This window comes from Pteropus medius, unplaced genomic scaffold (genome assembly GCF_902729225.1).
Source record: "Pteropus medius unplaced genomic scaffold, Ma_sr-lr_union100, whole genome shotgun sequence".
NCBI classification, from domain to species: Eukaryota; Metazoa; Chordata; class Mammalia; order Chiroptera; family Pteropodidae; genus Pteropus; species Pteropus medius.
The window spans coordinates 11,182,767-11,203,435 of NW_024355990.1; the positions used below are offsets into that span (position 1 = coordinate 11,182,767).

General features: G+C 35.8%; 1 protein-coding gene, 1 non-coding gene and 1 pseudogene across 18 annotated transcripts in view; 2 read left to right on the forward strand and 1 right to left on the reverse strand.

Moving 5' to 3' along the window:
* Positions 1–20,669, reverse strand: part of HELZ (helicase with zinc finger) — a 132,847-nt gene that overhangs the window by 44,269 nt on the left and 67,909 nt on the right. For all 17 annotated transcript variants that reach the window (XM_039859540.1, XM_039859541.1, XM_039859542.1 and 14 more), the window contains 6 exons: positions 16,563–16,741; positions 13,424–13,542; positions 12,261–12,406; positions 10,870–11,017; positions 4,747–4,930; positions 2,731–2,959 (listed from right to left, as the gene is read on the reverse strand). In XM_039859540.1, coding sequence (XP_039715474.1) covers positions 2,731–2,959; positions 4,747–4,930; positions 10,870–11,017; positions 12,261–12,406; positions 13,424–13,542; positions 16,563–16,741 — 1,005 coding nt within the window. The remainder of the gene's footprint in view (positions 1–2,730; positions 2,960–4,746; positions 4,931–10,869; positions 11,018–12,260; positions 12,407–13,423; positions 13,543–16,562; positions 16,742–20,669) is intronic.
* On the forward strand, positions 13,819–13,936 carry LOC120600456 (uncharacterized; annotated as a pseudogene).
* On the forward strand, positions 18,991–19,110 carry LOC120600494 (5S ribosomal RNA). The gene has a single exon (XR_005652210.1). It is a non-coding gene; the product is annotated as a 5S ribosomal RNA (ribosomal RNA).

Genomic DNA, 20,669 nt, shown 5'->3' on the forward strand with positions numbered 1-20,669 from the left:
CACACTGCAGGGTTATTGGGTTGATGAACCAGGTTAAGTGTGCAAAACACTTAACCTAGCACCTGGCACAGCCAGCACAGAGAGCGCTGTCAGTAAACGACAGCTACTATATTACAGTTGTTGGTTTGATGAGTGGAGGAGGGGGAAGTTCACTACATTCGTTTCAGGTTAATAGAAAAATTCTATTCAAAAATACTTTATAACAAAAAAAGGTTATATAACTGTTTGCTTTCTAAATGGTATAGTATACACAGTAATTATTGTGTGATCAATATTTGCAAATGTCATATTTGGTTTTTGTATATATTGAATGGCGGCGGGGGGAAGCCTCATTAGCTTAAACTACAAAAAATTCGCTTCATTATTGTAGTACCTAAAAATCATATGACATCCTCCAGGTTTACTTGTATTGTGAAATTAAATTAATTTCTAATGAATTTAGAAAGATTAAAACATAAATACCCATATGCCTCGAATATCGGCTTTTGGATTAGAGCCATAATTAAACTGTCCAAATAACATAGATAACATTCCCACTTAGCTATGTGTCACATGATTTTTTTCTCTCTATACCACATATTTATCACTCTGAAAATATTTTCCTTACCTTATAAATTAATTTGCAGTCCCTGACATATCCCAGCTCAGTAGTAAGAAATAAGCAACCGGTAAAGATGGCTTCAAGTTAAAAATTAGCCCTAGATAATTCTGACAGCATGGCCTCAGGAGGAATCTTTCATCCATTTGTTTTGAGAAAGTTAACAGTTTATGTCAGAGAAGGGGTGAAAAATACTGATCTCATAGAATTCACAGTAGAATATGACTCTATAGAAAGCGGTAATGGTTTTTTTGTTTTTTTTTTAAAAAATATTCATGTTGGTAAATGTTTGGAGTTATTTATAAGGAGAGTCCAAAACTAACATGGCTCAAGACTATTGTTATACCTATTTATTCCCCCAACAGTTAGGCTGGTTTTTAATACATTTCATCCCATTTTATACATGTGTTTTAATCTATTAAGTTCTAATCAAACTGTATGTGTTCTCATATTTATCATATGATAAACAGAAACAAAATAGTAAACTATCACAGCAATATTCTAACCAAATACACTTTCAATGAATAGTAAAGTAACTAAAGTAAAATTCTCAGGAGAGAGGCCAAATTAATATTCTGTTTTATTCGTTTCCAACTTGAAATATATTTCCCTCCCCAATTTTTTGTCATTAGTGGCTAAAAATGAATGAAAATATTTTCGAAATATGAAATTAAAGATATTTTACAACAGAATTGTTTATCTATACATAAATAAGTCATAAACCATTCCGGTTTTTTTAAAGGTTATTTTTCACAACCATAAATTAAAACTCTATTTGATTCCTTTAATGGTTTTCTCCTATAAAGGATATTAACTTCTCTGGGAATCTGAAACTCTTAATACATGCAGCTTATTCTTAAAGGTCCCAAATCGTATTCCTCTCCATAGGATACTTTTTTCCTGCTGAAACAGGAAAACAGATAATAAAATGCTGCCATATCTATATTACAACAGAAAACTTGGTTCAAAGAGGGCCACTTCCTAACAACTTTGTCTACTTTAATTCTAAAACATCAAAAAGGCATATTCAGGACTGTCTACATGTCTTTCTATTATTCTGAACTCACTTTGACAGGGACTAGAATACTTAGAAAATTTTAAGTAATCTCAAGCACATTTCTTTCTTTTTCATAAAAGAGTAATACAAATTTCTGTTCGACTGGTTTTCTGTCAATGTTAAGATAGTTTTTCAATACTACAAAGGCCAAGTCTCATATACTGGCTTCATACAGTTAAAATCCCTATGATTGGTATAAATCAAAAGTGTAAAGAAAATATTTTATTTATGTTGATATTTTAACAATGTTTTAATAGAAAGTTCCTATGACGACGATCTAAATAATACTAACAATGCTATCCAAAGACAAGTAACAATCATGTATAATCCCCACCCCCAATTTTAGGATCCTCTGGATTAACCAGATGTAAAGAATTATTTACAGTGAGGAGCTTTGAGAGAGAAAATGAGTGAAAAAAATTCATGAAAAATGAGCCAAAACAATAAAGAAAGAAATAAAATGAAGTATCGACATAAAATGTAGTTTGCATCAAAGATACACACAAACACAAAACCACCTCAGGACCCTTGCATTGGCTGTTCTTTCTTCGTGGAGCACTTTTACTCCAGACAGCTCCCTAACTCACTGTCAATGTCAGCTTCTCAGTGAGGTCTACTCTGACCACACTATGCATAATCACAAACCAGCCCACTTCCACCCCATCACTCCTAATTCCCCTTAATGCTCTATTTCTTTTCCATTAAACTTAACACATGAAACACTACATAGTATACTTTTTGTTTGTTGTCAGCCGTCTTCTCTTCTCCAATAAAATGTAAGCTGCACAAAGGCAGGGATTTTTGTCTATTTTGTTTACTGATATATTTTGAATGGCTTGAAGAGTGCTTAGAACATAGTAGGCACTCGGGAAATGTCTGCTGAATGATAACTGAACGAATACAAAAGTACGTATAGAACAGACTCAAAGTAATATATTTTTGTTTCCCACTGCGTATCAGGTAAGACTAACTTGATTTTAATTAGCCAAGAGGTCTTATAAATAAATGTACACACAGGGATGCAAATTACCCTACATTTTCCCCTTTAATGTCTCCATCAGTAACACATAATTACCTGCATCTTCCAATAGAGCACAGAGCAATGGGATCACCCACCACAGCAACCAGGGATTGTGCTCTTGTGATGGCAGTATTGAGAAGTTTGTAGTTAGATAAAAAACCGTAATCTAAGTCCTCTGTGGAATCTTCCAGCAGTTGTTCTTTCTTTTTAATTGGTGTCTGTTTATGTTTACAAGTATGCCTTGTACGTACTGTGCTAAGAAACAAAACTCTGAACTGCTTTCCTATTAAAAAAATAAAAAATAGAGACTTAAGATTGTTATTCTGAACCACTAGCATAAAAGCATTTCATTTTTTTTTAACATTATTGCTAAATAACAGGTGTTGGCAAGGATGTGGTGAGACTGGAACCCGAGCACTGTCGGTGGGAATGTAAAACGGTATACAAAACGCTATGGAAAATAGTATGGCAGTTCCTCAAAAAATTAAACAGAGAATTAACCTATGATCCTGCAATTCAACTTCTGGGAATATACCCAAAAGAACTGAAATCAGGGACTCGAACAGATATTTGTATATCTGTGTCACAGCAGCATTATTCACGAAAGCCAAAAGGTGAAAGCAACATAAGTGTCCATCAGATAGCTGAACAGATAAACAAAATGTGGTAATATACATTTAATAAAATATTCAGCCCTTAAAAGGAAAGAAATTCTGACACATGCTACGACTTGGATGAACCTTGAATACATTATGCTAAGTGAAATAAGCCAGTCACAAAAGGGCAAATACTGTATTACCGTACTTATCTGAGGTACTGAGAGTAGCCAAATTCATACACAGCAAGTACAGTGGGGGTTGCCAGGGCTGAGGGCAGGGGTGGAATGGGGCGTTATAGTTTAATAGGGACAGAGTTTCAGTTTTACAAGATGAAAAGAGCTGTGATGATGGCTGCACCACAATGTGCATGCACTTAATGCCACTGGCTGAGGCATTTTACGTGTTTACGAACACATGAAAATAATTAAGCGGTAAATTTTGTTTTTAAAAAATTTAATATTATTTCTGGAACCAACCTTAGTGATTATCTATTCCAAGGTCCCACTCAATACAAGAACCCACTTCTCGCTGACCAAGGCAGACACAGCTGATTCCCTAAGGAAGCCTCGTACAACATTTTTAAATGCTCTTTCTCACAGTTAACACATCTAGTCCTGCATCCTATGACAGGTCTCCAAATATCTGACTATAGTTTCACTGTCAGTCTTTAGTCTTTTCTTCTCTCAGCCAAACAATCCTTTCAGCCGTTCTCGACTTCCATATGGCAATTTCTAAACCATCAACTATCCTAGATCTCCTCTGGGTGCTTCCTAGTTTACCAGTAATATTCCTTCTAAAATGGACACCCAAATTCTCTGTGACCTGGACAACACCTGGTATAATGGAGCTATTTTTCTCCTGTGATTTAGAAATTGTTTACTCTTACTATTGTATACCACCCTGAAACCTAAGATTGTACTGGGCTTTTTTAGCATTCACATTGTGTTGCTTCATATATTTAAAAGTACAAATTTATAGCAACTAATTACACAAAGACAATTTAAAAGAGTTCCTGGTAACTATTCATTCAGGAAAAGTCTATAGATGAAAAACAAGCTGGGCCTTTAAAAATGCATTTAAACAGAACTTGTTTGACAGGTACAAGTTTTTTAAAATCTTTATGAACAAATGAATCCTCAAACAGAGAGTAACAACAGTAGGTGTCATATGCTCTGGTGATTGTAACTATAACATACAGATATCATGTATGACATTTATACAATTACGATCATTAAAAAAGTTCATTTGTGCATATTTCTTTTATTTAGATATAAAAATTTAATAAACATGTAAATGAGCTCTACCTTTAACTGTCGAATTTGGCACTGAAGAATTTGGTATGAAATGAATACATAATTACTCGTCCAGAAAAAGAGAACTTGAGAATTATAAATCAAATGTGCACGCACGTTAAGACGCACGTTAAGATGTAAGCATCTGAGTAACTTCGCTCATTTCGATGAATGCTCACCTTGAACGTTTAGCACCCGTTCTACATTGACATCAGATAACCTCTTTTTTCGAAGTTCAGCGCGTATCCTAAACACCTGATCAGCATATGGAGTCACCACACCGATACTGCCGTCGTCTAACTTCCCCCACGCTACTGGCCACTTCCTTCTTAACTCTTCCACACGTTCCACCACCTCGAATACCTTTAAACAAACACACGTAACACATTAAAGTTACACAAGTGTTTAGAGAAAAGAATATGGTAACGGAAATAGATGTCATTTAAAAATTACCTCGAAATAGAAATAATGCTTTGCTGTTATGAACAGGGAGAATAAAATTTTTTTGGAACACAGTGAGAATAAAAATTTATTTGCCTTGTAAAACAGTAAAATTCTACAATAATGTACCCAGTGAAAACATGAAAATCAGAGACAATGTAACTGGCAATTGGCCCCCACCCTTTCTTTACTCAGCCTCCATTCTTAAATGAGGACTGGTTCAAGTTCCTGTGGAGGAACAAGGACAGAGATGGGGCCATAAAACTGGCGACCCCACCCAGGGAAACAGGAAAGAAAGTCCCGACATTCCCAATATTTCTCAGTCCACTCTCTCTAGACTGGGCCAATGAAACCAACCAACAAACTAGAAGATTCCCAGAGTCAGTGTCACTGTTAAGTCTCAGCAGTACGAGGCCTAGCATTGTCCCACACCCACCCCCCTCCATTAATACAACTAAGCAGAGCAGCCAACAGTTGGCATCAAACCATTGCTGGGACTAGGACAAATCTGGATGGCAAGACAGACTTTCAGAGTTCACGCCCTTCTAGTGGTACAAGTTCACCCAAGCCTCTTCATCAAGCTCGTGATACAGTAATGCCACATTTTACCCAACTGAATGTTTTAGACACCTTATTGGGCTGTTAGTGTAGTTCAATCATTTTAATTCAATGAATTGATCAAACAGTTTCAATGTTCAGCACAGTGGGAAATATGATGATTAATAAAAACAGGTTCCTTCCCTGCTAAGAGATTACTGTATATTTAGAAAATAAATTCCTAATAAATATATACATAAGGCAAGCTCAACAGAGGGTCAAGCAAGAATCCAGAGAGGAAGGAGAATTTTTTAAATGTCTTTTAATCATTTATTTACTATTTGTTAATGTCTATTTAAATTTATAATATTGAATATATTTAATAAATTTTAAGTTTTCATTTCTTTCAAGTACTTGAGAATTATTGGCTAGGACACAGCTCCGACTTCCAGATACAAATTCGATAAATGACAGAGGCTTAGACCAGTCAGCAATACTGCCATAATGATACAACAGCAAGTGCATCAGATGTGTAGCCCACCCAAGCATTCTGAAGAGCAAACTGGACTGAAGACATGGAGCTCTAGCTGTGAAGGACAAGAAAGGCGGGTCTGAGTCTACTGTGATAAGGAATAAGACAAAGAGGTCTTTACCCACTTGGTTAGATATGGAGGTAGATGAAAGCTAGAGAGACACCCCTGCTGCCCCCCACATGCAAAGAGTTCCTACAACTAAGCAACACATAACCATTTCTCTACTTCATCTCTCTGTTCACACCCTTATATTCTAGGCACCATAAAACTAATCAAAACACACGGACTTGGAATGGTTAAGGAGCTTGGGGAAACCTCTCTCCCAGACAGACATCTAATAAGCTGGTCGAAGTTAGAAGGCAATCATTTGAAGTCTCTGGAGGTTCATAAAGAGCTTACAAGAAATGGAGAAGCATTTACTGTATTCAAGTTCTACAGAAACTCAAAGAAGAGTAGAAAGCTGAGGCATTCAAACTAGGGACTGCACCCAGCCCCTCACAGCTCTGTCTACAGAAGGACTGTTTCAGCAGCCAAGGGGCAGTTCCCGTCTCCCACAGCAACCTGGGGTGCGAGAGCTATTCCAGGTAGTTTCAGTAGCTGGTGAACATGAGAGCTCGCATCCTCTGCCTATATTGAGTAGTTAACAGCAGCTGGGTGGTGCCTAGTCCCCTATCCCCATCGCCTGCTACGCAGGGAGGGTCTGAGTGGGACAGCAGGTGAAGAGAGCAGTCTCCCTTTCCCTCACAGACTGTACTGCAGGAGAGCTGAACCAGTGGCAGCCAAGTAACAGTTGCCATCTCCCCTGGCTTCCGAGGGCAGAAGACCTATTCCGGGTAGATTGAGCAGCCAGTGAATATCAGCAGATCCCAACCTCCCAAGCTCTGGGTTGCAGAAGACTGGCAATGGCTGGTAGCACCTGGACGGCAGCACGGATTCCACACACGCATATAACACATAGAGCTCTTGGCCCATATTGGTGACGTGGGTGGGACAGCCAGCAAATAGCAAGGTCCACATCCTCCCATAGTAACTGCTCCCTAAGTTCCAACCAGGAGAGGGTCAGAGTACACCTCACAACCTGGCAACACTCTGCCTCTGTCAAGGGGCCCACTCCAACTGGATCACACCATGGAGCAATCTATGCCTCGGAAAGGTGAAAAGTAAATAACTGAAGTAAAAAATTCACAATAGGGCCTCAAAGTAGATTTGAAACTGACAGAAGAATGAATCAGCAAACGAGAAGATAGACAGAAATTATGCAATCTAAAGAAGAGAGAAAAAAGACTTAGAGAAATGTGGAATCCCATTAAGCTCATCAACACACATGAGGACCAGAAGAAGAGAGAGAAAGGACCAGAAAAATATTCAAACAAATAATGGCTAAAACTGTTACAAATCTGAGAAAAACATGGGATCAGTGAAATTCAAGTAAAATAACTGCAAGGAGATCCACACCCAGACACGTTATAATCAACATGCTGCAAGTCAAAGACAAAAATAAAACCTTGAAAACAGGTTTTCACTTCTGAAGGAACTGAAACAAGTTATCACTTCTAAAGGAAGCCCAGTAAAATTAACAGATGACTTCTCAACAGAAAAAATGAAGGCAACAAAGTAGTAGGAAAGCGAATTTCAACATGCTGAAAGAAATAACCAATCATCAAATATCCAGCAAAACCCCCTTTTCAAAAATGAGGGCAAAATAAAGACATTCCCAGATAAACAAAAATTAATAAAATTCCTTCCTAGTAGACCCACCCTAAAGGAAGTTCTTTAGAATGAAAGCAAGTAACACCAGACAGTAATTCAAATCCACACAAACAAAGCACACTGCTAACGGGAATTATGTGGCTAATTAAGACAGTATAACCATATTTCTTCTCCCTTCTCCTCTTAACTCACTCAAATAATACTGCATAACACAACATGTACATAATTACATTGTTAGGTTACTGCATATAGAAATGTAATATATTAGACTATAAGGAAAAAGAAGGTGAGTAAAAATTGACACCAGATAGTAACTCGAATGAATTCACAGAAAGAAGGGAAGAGAACCAGAAATAGTAAACAAAGTTAATACAGCAAACTCTATGAATATGTACTTGACCCTCTTCCTTCTCTCAGAATCTTTACGAGACATTAAACTTATATAATTATAACCATGTATTATTGGCATATATATAGGTATAATATGAAAAACAATAATAGCACAAAAATAGGAAAGAGGGAATAGAGAAATGCAGTTCATTCTATATGTCATTAGAATTAAATCAGTTTAAAACTGAGGTTGATTCCAGTAAGTTAAGATGTATACTGTAAGCTCTAGAGAAACCACTAAGAAAACAACTCAAAAAATGTAGTTAATAAATTAAAATGTGAGACTAGAAAAATGCACTTAATGCTAACAGTCGTGGTAAAGGAGAAACAAAGGGTCAAAAAACACGAGACACAGAAAACGAAAAGCAAAAGACAGAGGTGTAAATCCAAACATATCAATAATAACATTGAAAGTGAATGAATTAGGCAATTCAAACAAAAGGTAGTTATTATCAGACTAGATTTAAAATAAAAACAAAAACACGATGCAATGACACAGTCTACAGAAAATATACTTTAGATTCAAAGGTACAAATAAGATGAAAGTAAACGGATGAAAAAATATTCCATGCAAATGGCAACCGTAAGTTCAGCTGAAGTGGCTATACTAATACCAGACAAATCAAGTTTAAACCCCACCCCCCCAAAAAAACGTTGCCGAAGGACATTTTATAATGATTAAAATGGTCAATCCACCAGGAAGATGTAAGAATTATCAATATATATGACAACTAACCACTGAGTGTCAGTATATCTAAGGCAAAAGACATATTCTCTATGCCACAGGTTCCATCAAACCTGATAGAGTCATGTTTTCATGTCTGTACAACTCTGCCTACCTCCCACCTATGCTTATCTTATAGTTAACTGTTTCCACAGCGTCTCTCTTCAGACCGAATTTCTCAAGGTTAAGAGAATCATGTCTTGGTGCTTAGTACTTAAATTCTGCTTTGTTCCCCTCAAGAGGGCATTATTATTGAGGTCGTTTCATTATTGTGGCATACGAGTTCAGTCGGAATCAAGAAAAAAAAGGATGATCTTTCTCACTTTGTTTCAATCTATCATTTTAAGTACGTGAAAGAAGATACAAGTTTAGGCAATAAACATGACATAAAATTACAAAACGTTCTCTATATAAAGGAGAGTTACATACAGCAAAAATGCTGTTAGCATTCTTTAATTTTATTTTTAATTTTATCTTGTTTTAAGTTCTTATGATTGTTAAGTCTGTGTGAAACTAGATCATTTTCATAATAATGAACTCTAAACCATTCTCAAATATCATAATGTCCTCCTAAATTTTAATCAGTACCTTTATAAAAATAGAAATCTCTTTTTTCTCCTATTGATATAACTGGTGCCACTTGCTCTGCTTGCTTTAAAACACAAAATAGATCTGAGTTTCATCTATGAATGATCTACTCTCAAGAAAAGTCCAGGGCAACTGGGGTGAAGTGTCTCACAGTTCTGACTACAGTAACTCGTGAGGCTGAAGAAAGCAACTGAACAACCATGTTCCAGTTGTAAAGTTCAAGGTGGCTTCAAATTTCTCTAAAGTTACATGTGTGATATTTAAAGGTCACACAAATCTTATCTTTGTGTGTTTTAAATATGAAAACTATTTCTTCCCCAAAAATTTCTGAATAAAATTGACAATCCAGAACATGTATCTTATTTGTCCTATAGCTAGCAGGTGTCTGGGAAACACATCACATCACCATGAAGGAACAAGTGGCCCAGGCTGAGCCTCTGGCAAACATCGGTCCTGCCTCAGGATCAAAGTTTGGGCTCGGCTCTGACCCCTGGTGTCACAGCAGGACCCCAGGCCTCCCGGACTGCAGGCTTGCCTCTGCCTGTCAGCACTGTCACCCTTACCAGGTGGCTGGTTTCTAACCCGAGTGTAAAAGCAATAAAGGAGACCCTAGAGTTATTTGTCAATATTTCACACATTTAAAGAAAAGTTGACCTATTCTTGAAATTAAATGGCACAGATGAACTAAAATGTCAAGTTCCTTTGCTTTTGCTAGGATTTTATCAAGTGAGCACTATTGATTTTCTTGTACTGACTTTTAACTATAGCCCTCTGATCAATTTTTAAAAGGAAAGATGAATTACTATTCCATAATGAAAGCCATCTCTTTGAAAAGAAGATGAGCCAAGCATGAGACTCAAGAAACAGAGGAAGATGGCTATCGTAGATCAAGAACCATCCCCCGTCCCCCATGCTCTGGGTTTCCTCAAGTCCGAAACTCTACTCACTGTAATGGCCAGAACTCAATCGAAGGGTGTCTGGCCTGCTGGCCCCTAAAGACTTCACCGGGTTTTTGTCTGCTGTCTGATCTGACACCTCATTCGAGCATGCACTATAAAATGTCATCGTAGTCTATTTTAGAAGGCTAATAATAATAATCTCTGTGAAAATAATATTGGCTTTTCTTTTAAGTGGAGTTACATATATTTTGTATTTTATCACAGGACAAAATGTAAACTAAAGTTTTTGTTTCCTACAGGAGATATATCTTAACAAATCTGAATCAACGTTATACAAGAACAAATAAACTTTACATACTATTTTCATGTAAACGAAGTCAACACACAATAAGATGTCAACTCAAAATTTTAAATAAATGCTCAACAAGACCAGATTACGTGACTGTGAAATGTTAATAATTTGCAAAAGAACTAAGGTACCTCTGCATTATTATAAAAAGCTGTGCTATTTTTCTCTTGTACATCTTCCCCTCGTGCTGTAAAGAAAGTTAGTGGGTAGAAATCCTTGTGTGCTGGTTGCTTTCCACTGGCCATCAGTTTGCCCTCATAGAAGAGCTCAGAGGTGTAACTGCAGAAAAAGACCAAGATAAATAAATAAAGAGTGATCTAGCATCAAAATTAAATTTAACCATCAGAAAAAGAAAAATTGGTCTACTATAATAATGTTACTTTATGTCCATGATTAATTTTAATCCAAACACCTCATAACAGTGAGGCCAAGATTTTCTCCAAAATTAACTACAGCAATAACAACACAGTAGGCTCCTGGTATACCATTGCTAAACAGAATTATTTAGTTAAGTGCGAAGCCAGAATATGGAAATAAAAGGAAGACATGACAACAGTTCAATCCTACATAAGCATCTTGCTCTATGAGGTAATGTGTGCTAGCTAGTATATTTTCCTGGTAATACACATTTTTACTTATGTGAATCGTATACACGCAAACACAAAGATATATAGACATCAAATCAATACACACAACTGTCTTCAACTGTAAAATAAATACTCTTTACTGATGAAGATACTATCTAGTACTTGATTCATCACTGACTTCAGCAAATAATTTGCAACAATAAAAAAGAAATCATATTTTGAGCTATCGATAAATGCCATAGTTAAACCTTTTTTTAATATATATCCTACTGCTTCCAGAGAAACCTAAAAATGGTTTCTACATGACTAACGTAATCACCATTATTAAATTATACTAAACTTTAAAAAATTCTAAGTTTTTAGTGGGGACAGTGCCCAGAAGGCACACAGGGCTCTCCAGAGTGCCAGCAACGTTCTGTTTCTTGATCTGGACACCAGCTACATGGGAGTGTTTGGCTCATGATGATTCATTGAGCTGTCACTTATGATATTTTTACTTTTATGGATACATACTATATTTAATAGAAACTTTTAAAAACTTTACTACTGTTTCATGGCTTTCTGTCCTTCTCTTCTTCCCTTCCATCCTTTCTTTTAAAACAGATTCCTTATATAACACAGCAAGACACAATAAGCAAACCATTATGTGGTTTGTCAATATACTTGTTTATTATATCATATAGTTTTACATATATATTATATATTCAGTCACAGGAAAATACGTCCTAGCTAATAGAAGCTAAAATTTTAGTTTCCAGAAGTGCCCTATTGTGTGAAAAACTGCAGCTCTGACTTCTGAAGTGTTCTTCTTTTAAAGACATAAAATTAAACATAATTTGCAACACTAGAGACACCGTAAAACTGCTGAAAATAATCTCTCCCTAGTAACAATGCTGTCCTGAGTTCCTTACGTAGAGAGGGTAGTTCACACCTACTTGATGATAGCTTCATGGGAGCGGTAGTTCTCACATAGCAGGATCCTACATGGAAACTCGGCAGGGTAATGCTCATAGAGTCGATCAAGTAATGAAACATGAAGGTTTCTCTCCCTGGCAAACTCGCTGTAAACAAAAGGACTGAGCTGTAACAGACAAACATACAGAGAAAATTTAACTAAATATAAAAATAGTATTTTTTAACCTACTAATCAAAAAAAAAAAAAAATCCACTATGCTGAAACTTCCGATGTACTTAACTTCAACATGCTAAATGCTGGAATAAACAGAATCAAAAATATTTACTATGAACAATTCCATTACTATAAAGAACTAGTCTAAAATTTCTAACTTTTCATTTCAGTACACCAACACTGACCTAGAGTTTCTACACACAGGTTAGTAAAGGGCTCCTCCAGCATAGTAATAACTACGACTTCAGTAATTTCAGAACTGCAACCCACTGCACCACTGGAGGAGTCAATCTGTTCTTTTAGTAAAATTGATGGCCTATTTAAAATGGTGAGCTGGCAGGATATTTAGTCTATAAATAAAATTTTTTTAATAATTAGCAAAATAACCCTCTCTATTTCATAAAATATAAGGAGCCACTCTAGATCATACCTCTCTTCCCATTAAAGAACAAAATTAAACTACTTTTGGCAAAGAAACTAAAACAGAATTTGTTCCTCTACATTCAACTCTTTCCTATATGTCTTGATGGCTACAATACTATAAAGGTTCAAACTTTATCAACTGTGGAAGAAGAGACATGTAAAACAGAAATTTTAATAGAAAAATTATATTTCCCTTTCTTACATAGGTATGCAAATACATAAAATCAGACATGTTCTTTGAGACTTTGATCATTATTTTTAATGAAGCACTTTGTTTCTTAAGATAGTGAAAAATTAACCCTTCAGGAAAACAAATGTTGGGACAGGAACCAGCGAACTATAGGAAGGATAATTTAAATTTGCTTTATAAAGAAAAGTAATTTCCTTCAGAAATACCAGTACTTTTCACTATTAGTACAGAAATATTTAAAGTACTTAAACTACGATACGTGGCACAATTTCATAAGATGTTTTAGAAAACAGAATATTAAACATCAAAATATAATTCAAAATTCCTTTCAGTATGATGACTCAGAAGGCATTTACCTGCATGTGGTCACCAGCCAAGACAATCCGCGTATTTTTAGTTGCTAATGCTAGAGGCATAATAGTTTCACACTCCATGGCCTGGGCAGCTTCATCTAATAGGATGTGCGTAAAAAACCCTACAAAGTACAGTATAAACACAGTAAAGCATATTACAGCAGCAATAAAGGTAGGAATGTGTTTTTTTCTTTTCTGCTAAAAGTTTAGTGTGCTAATTTAAGAGGTATGAATACTTTTAATGCCAATCCTCAATTTAGAAAATTATCCATTTAAATCATTTTTTAAAAACGAGGTTAAAAGGAGTAACTATTTTACTCAATAATAGATACGTAAATGACATCTGGTGCTAAAGGCCCTGAGACTAAGAGCTGAATCAGTATATTTAAAAATATTTTGTCTACGGTCATGCCACCTGAATGTGCCTGAGCTCATCTGATCTCAGAAGCTAAACAGGGTTAGACCTGGTTAGTACTTGGATGGGAGACCACCTAGGAATACCAGGTGCAGTAGGAGTTAAAAAGAAAAAAAAAAAGAAAAGAAAAATATTTTAAAAGTACAAGACAGTAGATTTTCACCAAAAAGAAGGGCTGGCAACTAAACACTGATGGGCCCAAAGTCCTTTCACTATTTATTTGGTGAAACACCAAAAATAAAACAACGGTAGCTTATAAGTAACTTGAACCTAAACGTGAATATCCAATAATAAAAAAATCATACAAAATCTAATATAAAGGAGAAAGTTGTAATCTAACTTTGAAATCAAGTTATCTATTAGCAAATTCTTTCATTTGATTATTTAGGTTTATTTTGTGTGTGCATGTGTAATATATATATAAAACATAATACACACACACACACAGACTTTTTTTAGTCTAAGATCATACTCTGGCTGAAAAGAAAATCACCACTCTGCAAAAAGTGACTAATAATAAATGTCAAAAATGTACATTATCAAATGTCCCCGAGATGCAAACATCAAGAGCAGGAGGCATCCCACATCTCGGCTGCTGTTGCTACTCACACTGGGGCACGGGGACCTGTATATGGAGGAAAAGTCCCTTGGCTCCTAAATGGGGGAAAGAGGCAAAAATCTCCTTGCTGCCTCAATGTGAAGAAGGAAAAAGCAGTCTCCTGCTGCTGATTCACCAAAGTAGGAAGAAGAGGGCCCTCTTTTAACTAACCTAGCAAAGAACACAAAAGAGTTTCTCAGCAGAATGATGAGTTATAAAACTCAGAGTTAATCAGCTTGCTGTGAGTTAGCCCAAGAACCTAACCTCTATTTCTATCTCTATTTCTAAGAATATCAACGAGTTCCAAACAATCGGTTTATACAACTTTCTAATGCAACCTGTTTTTAGATTAAAACTCTTAATCTTCCTGACTGGCAATAATAAACCTCATCATCACCCATTCAAACAAATGGTTGAAAGTACAAGTATTAATGACTGTTGTCTATTTACCGACAACAGTCATTAATACTTGTGGCCCAAGCATAATATGGACACATGCATTTTTCTCCCACTGAGGAGAATTTGTATTTTTGTTCTCCGAGACTAATTAAGGAAGATGATTATATAAACATAGGATTAAATGGGGAGGAAAATATGGAGACTAGTGAAAAAAATCTGTTTTCATTAGATAACATTTTAATTAAATAGAGCTAGGCTTGAATCAGGAACTGGATAAACCATGAAATTATTACAGCTATTGCTCAAGCTAGTAAAGGTAACTTGAATTAATCAAACCGATTTAGCCTGAGCCTTGGTTTTCTTATCTGTAAAATAACCCTCTGCAGGGATGATATGAGAATTAAATGAAATGAAGTATAAACAATGCCCACAACAAAACACACAGTTGACTTCTAATAAGCATTCTTCCATAGTTGCTCTTCGAAGCCATTCTTTACTCTCTCACAAAACTATACTGTTTAGGAGGTTTGGGTATTTAAGTAGTGAATATGCAGAGTATAATCATAAAGTAATGAGACTGATTGTTAAATAAACATACCAAAATTTACATTTCAAATGTGTTGTTCCATTCAAAGAAGTCAGCTAGGAGTAAATACAACTCATTCCGATGATACAGTCACTGTTCAAAACAATTTTGAAACTCTGCTTTTGTAAGGGCCCTCACCAGCGAGCTAGAAGCTGCATGCACAATAAGTCTCATTACTCAAAGTCATGGTGCGCTCGCTTGCGCGCGCTCTCTCTTTCTCTCTCTCTCTCTTATCCCTAATGGTATTGCTCAGTTTGATCTCCTACCTATTTACCAGTCTCAGACATACATGTCGCCGAAAGATTTTGAAGCTTTTCTAAAATGACATCTATCCTCAAAAAAAGAAAGTTTGGCCACTGTTCATTAAAATAAAGAGAGGTTTATCAAGGGCCTCCAGGTGTCTACATCCTAGGCCAGGTGCCAGGAATACAAGGTGAAAAGAACAGTCTCTACCTTTCAGGATGTTCAAAAGAATTTGTCACTGGCTCTGAAAGCCAGTCCCATAGGAGAGAGCAAACAAGTGTTGAGCAACGTCAGCAATTATACGGCAGCAATAAATGCTCTTCCAAAGCAACCACCTCAAAGTGATACCACTTTTTAAGTTCTGCCATATTTATCAGAACTTCTCACCTTATATTTATACTTAATATTAGTTTGATTTTACATGGTTCCTGCACTTAATCTTAATAGCAAGTAAAAAAAAAAATACACCGTATAACACAAAAACTTGAGAAAATTGTAAAAACCACCAATAGTGTCTAAATTTGAATTTTTCACATGATCAATAGTAAATATATTTCAGCTGACCAATAAGAGAACAAATAGAGTAGCAGTCATTAAAATGTCTAAACTAGGAGTTAATTTTTGTTTTGTAAAGGGCCAAACATGTTTTAAGGTTTGTTGACCATACAGTCTCTTTTACAATTACTCAACTAAGCTGTTGAAGCATAAAAGCATCCACGGGTAATAAAGAGGCAAATAAATGGGCATCAATGTGTTCCATTCACTAAAATTTTATTTCCAAAAACAGACAGCAGGCCAGATTTGGCCCACAGGCTATGTAGTCTGCCAACCCCTGGTCTAAATGGAATGCAGAAGCTCTAAGCATTCAGAGACCCACTGTCTGTGTCTGAAGTCGGCATACCAGGTTCAAGGTCCAACTGACAGAGGTACTGGGAAGTATTCAACGTAACAACAACCACTCGGTGCTTAAGAATATCTTCTTTCTGTGGCATCTGAAAGGTGGAATGTGCGCTTGAGATCAAACAGTACTGATGCACAACTGGGTGAACAGTCTTTACCCAGCGATTTCTGAAATATACCCTATAAAAGAAGACAACATTTCCTATTTATATTTATTAATACTTTACCAGTACTTGATTATCAAAATATCGACATTATTATTTTAGACTACAATATGTGGAAATTAACAAATAAATCTGATAACTGTTAACATTCTACTAGATTAGAATTTAACAAACTGTGACTTCTCCCACCAAAAAAGGTCCAAACAGAAAGCAGATGAACTACCATAAAATAAATATCTAAAAATTTTTGACTTCGGATTGATCTCACAATAGAATGACAACAAATACTTTCATAAACATTACAATTTAAGTTCAAAGCATTCCCATTTGGGAAGTTTTTTTCTAGAAAATTCTCCCAAAAATATATTTAATTTCTATTTTAATTATGCTAATAGTGAATTGCATATTTAAAATAGAAATTAAAAAATTATTTGCAGTTCACTTTAGAATATATTCTTATACCTATCTTTAAATAGACCTCTATCTAAGGTTCTAGAAATTTAAAAATAAATATCAATTTTGGACAATCAGAAAATCTTAAGAAATAGGATATCTTCCATTAATTGTAAAAGAAAAATATTAGCAGGCTTTGTGCAATAGATCACTAAGACAGCAGAGAAACAAGCTATCCATCTATCCACCCTCCCACACATCTCTAACCAACCCATGTAACGAAATCCTCCGGGTGTCTACTCTGCTCCAGCAGAGGCAAATCACATGGCCTGCACACTTTCCTAACAGCTTTAGATTTACTATGATTTTAATGGAAAACCATGAGAGAGTTCTCACAGAGCCGTCACATGGCAAACATGACTTATGTTGTTAAAGGACCGCTTTGTTTCTCTTGTTTGGCGGAGTGAGGAGTGGACAGTGGCATGTTGGTAAATGTTGAGCTCTGGGGTGGAGGTAGGGGATTTGTAGTGTTTGCTGATTTCTGTGGTATAAAACCTACTACAGCCAATTTCAAGCTACCAACATGATGTTGCTGAACATGAACTTGGGAAGACATGCAAATGACTGGCTCTCACAAGCCAGTACAAGCTGGCTGCAACACCCACTGGCTGGAACAGAGGCAGGAGCAGGGTACAGGAGCAAGAAGCCCAGTTAGGAGGTTGTTGTAAGGGTCTGGACAAGAAAAGATAATAGGGTGGTAACAGTAGAGATGTGAAAATGGTCAGAATCACTATACACTTTGAGAGTAATGCTGATAGGATTTACTTATGAACTAGATGTGGAATTTAAGAGAAAGGATGATTCCATGCCTTTGAAAATAGATGAATGCTACAAAGTTGGTAAAAAGGGGGAATAAATCTGGGGCGGGAATTGAGAATGCAGTTTTAGACATATCTGAATAAACATCAAAGTGGAGATGTCCAAAAACAGAGGGATATATAAGTTTAGATTTCAGGAGAATGCCCGGAACAAGAAATATACAAATGGAATAATATTTAATCCTTAAGCCTCGACGAGATTACCTGGAGGATAAAAGCAGATAGAAAAGAAACTAGTTGGAAGAATGACTGATGGACCACGGCAACATTTAGAGGCTGGGAAAAGGAGAGGGATACAGCGAAGGAGCAGTGAGTGACACAGGAAAGAACTTAAGAGAGTGTGGGGGTCCAAACCAAGGGAAATAAACGTCATGTCACTACATCACGTGGACATTTTTCTAGGCCCATCAAGTTACTTATTAACAGCATCCAATTCTATGGCCCCTCCCTCCTTGAAACACTGTCTTCTCTCAGCTTCCATGACTCAGCCTTCCCCTTCTTTCCTTCTATCTCTCTGGGTTAGGGTTCCCCAAGGCTTAAGACTTCGCCCTCTCTTTTTTCAAGCTCTTTTCTCTCCCCTGGCAATCTCGTCAAGGCCCGTGGCTTTAACTGCCACCATTACCCTAATGACTCACACATTTTTCTCTCTCCAGCCACGACCTCACCTCTGAGCTCCAGGATGTGTATCTAACTCTTTATTTAGCATCTATCTCCTCTAAGATATTTCAAAGACAGCTCAAATGTAAAATGCACAAAAACTAATCTCAAATCTTCTAAAATGTGTTGTAATCCTCCACTAAACACTTAAAACTGGCTGTCTTCTTTTAAGTAAAGCAAAAAGAAAAAAAGTATATCATAAATATCTCTAAATATAAATTATAATAGAGGAAGGTAAAAACATGTATTTTAAAACATTATTATAAAAGCAAAGACTGTAAACTTGGTGAAAGTAACCAATATCACTTCTAAAAGATACAAAAATTTTAAATATATTGTCTATGGCCATGCTACTCTGAACAAGCCTGATCCCGTCTGATCTCGGAAGCTAAGCAGGGTCGGGCCTGGTTAGTACTTGGATGGGAGACCACCTGGGAAAGACCAGGTGCTATAGGCATAAAAAAATTTTTAAAAACTAAGGGATTGTAAGCTGACAAAGTCCTTGCAATCTGTGAGGTCAACCAAGGGTTGCCTCGCCTAACACTAAGTAAATAAATAATAAATAAAATTTTAAGCATGTTTTAGGTGTTAATAAAAAATGTTAAGCAAATCAGCAAAGCTGAATTTACTTTTAAATATATGAAAAACCTCATTTTACAAACTATCTGAAAAAATCATTTACAAATTATAATTCCATTAATATTAACTAATATATGTGTATTTAAGCATATAAATTACTAGAAATTAACTTCAAAATGTTAGTAGTATTAACTCTGGCTGATGAGATTATCATTTTTATTTTTCTTCTTTGTACTTTTCTATATTTTCCATATTTTCTTATATAAACATGTCATTGTAAAACTGAAAAAGTGATTTAAGTTATTTATTAAATCTGACTCCAAGTACTGCTTCTTCCTCAAAGAAAAAATAGAAATTGAAGTTCTAAGTCTCACTACTAACTTTTTAGTAATCACCTTGGAAAGCTACCTCAAGTTGAAGCTAGTAAGAATAAAAAGTTTGATCATTAGGTCTATGCTTCCTTAAAAGTATAATATTCTAGTGCTGACTTCAAAAAGATTTAAATACTTTCTCAGCACTTTAGTTTTGTACAACCTTTCAGGTAGACACTATCTATAAGATTATTTAAAACACATCCAAGAACATCTACAAAACTGGACACTTTCAAGCTCAAAGTATAAAATGTGACACTAAGTAATTTACATATTTTTAGAAACAAACCCATCCATTTATCTCACATGAAGTATAATGACACTTAGCATGAAATTGACTGGTAATATAACATTTTAATTCACTTAAGTTTTACTCATGTATTGAATTCATATGCCAAAAACTCCAACAAAATTATTATTACTTATGAAACTACACAATCAGAAAGACATAATCCCAGAGGAAAATGTTTCTTTAAATATCTATATAAAACAAATAATTGCTTTGTATAGTTGCCCAGAACACGGTAAATACGCACGTTCTCCATAGATAATCTTTAATCTACTAAGTGCCAGATACTAATCTTCAGAACCATACACAGAAACTGGGTTTTCCTCTCTATTCCATTTTTAAATCTTCTAATTCTAAGAAAGAAATAAAAACTGAAACTAAATGTAATCTAAAATGGTTTCTTACAACCTCCAACTCCAAATATTTTAAGCTTGACTCCTGGCATCTAATAGAATTTTATACACTTTAACCATAAGTATGCATATTTTAACATATTTACTGTATTAACTATATAATATTTATGACTATTTTCACACTTCATCGCATTTACCAGAATCCACTCTAACCTACACTGTGAAGAAGGCAAAGTCCTCCTCAGTGTTACTCCAGAGACACCACACTCCCTGGGTCACAGGCAGACACTTAGTGCCCTCTTGTGTTCCTTCCCCTGCATCCTGGGACAACTCTCCCTAGAGGGCACAGCCATTCCCATCTTCTCCATTCCATCTCCCAAGCCTCGCAAGTTTATCGTCCATTAGAAAAAATTATAAATCAATC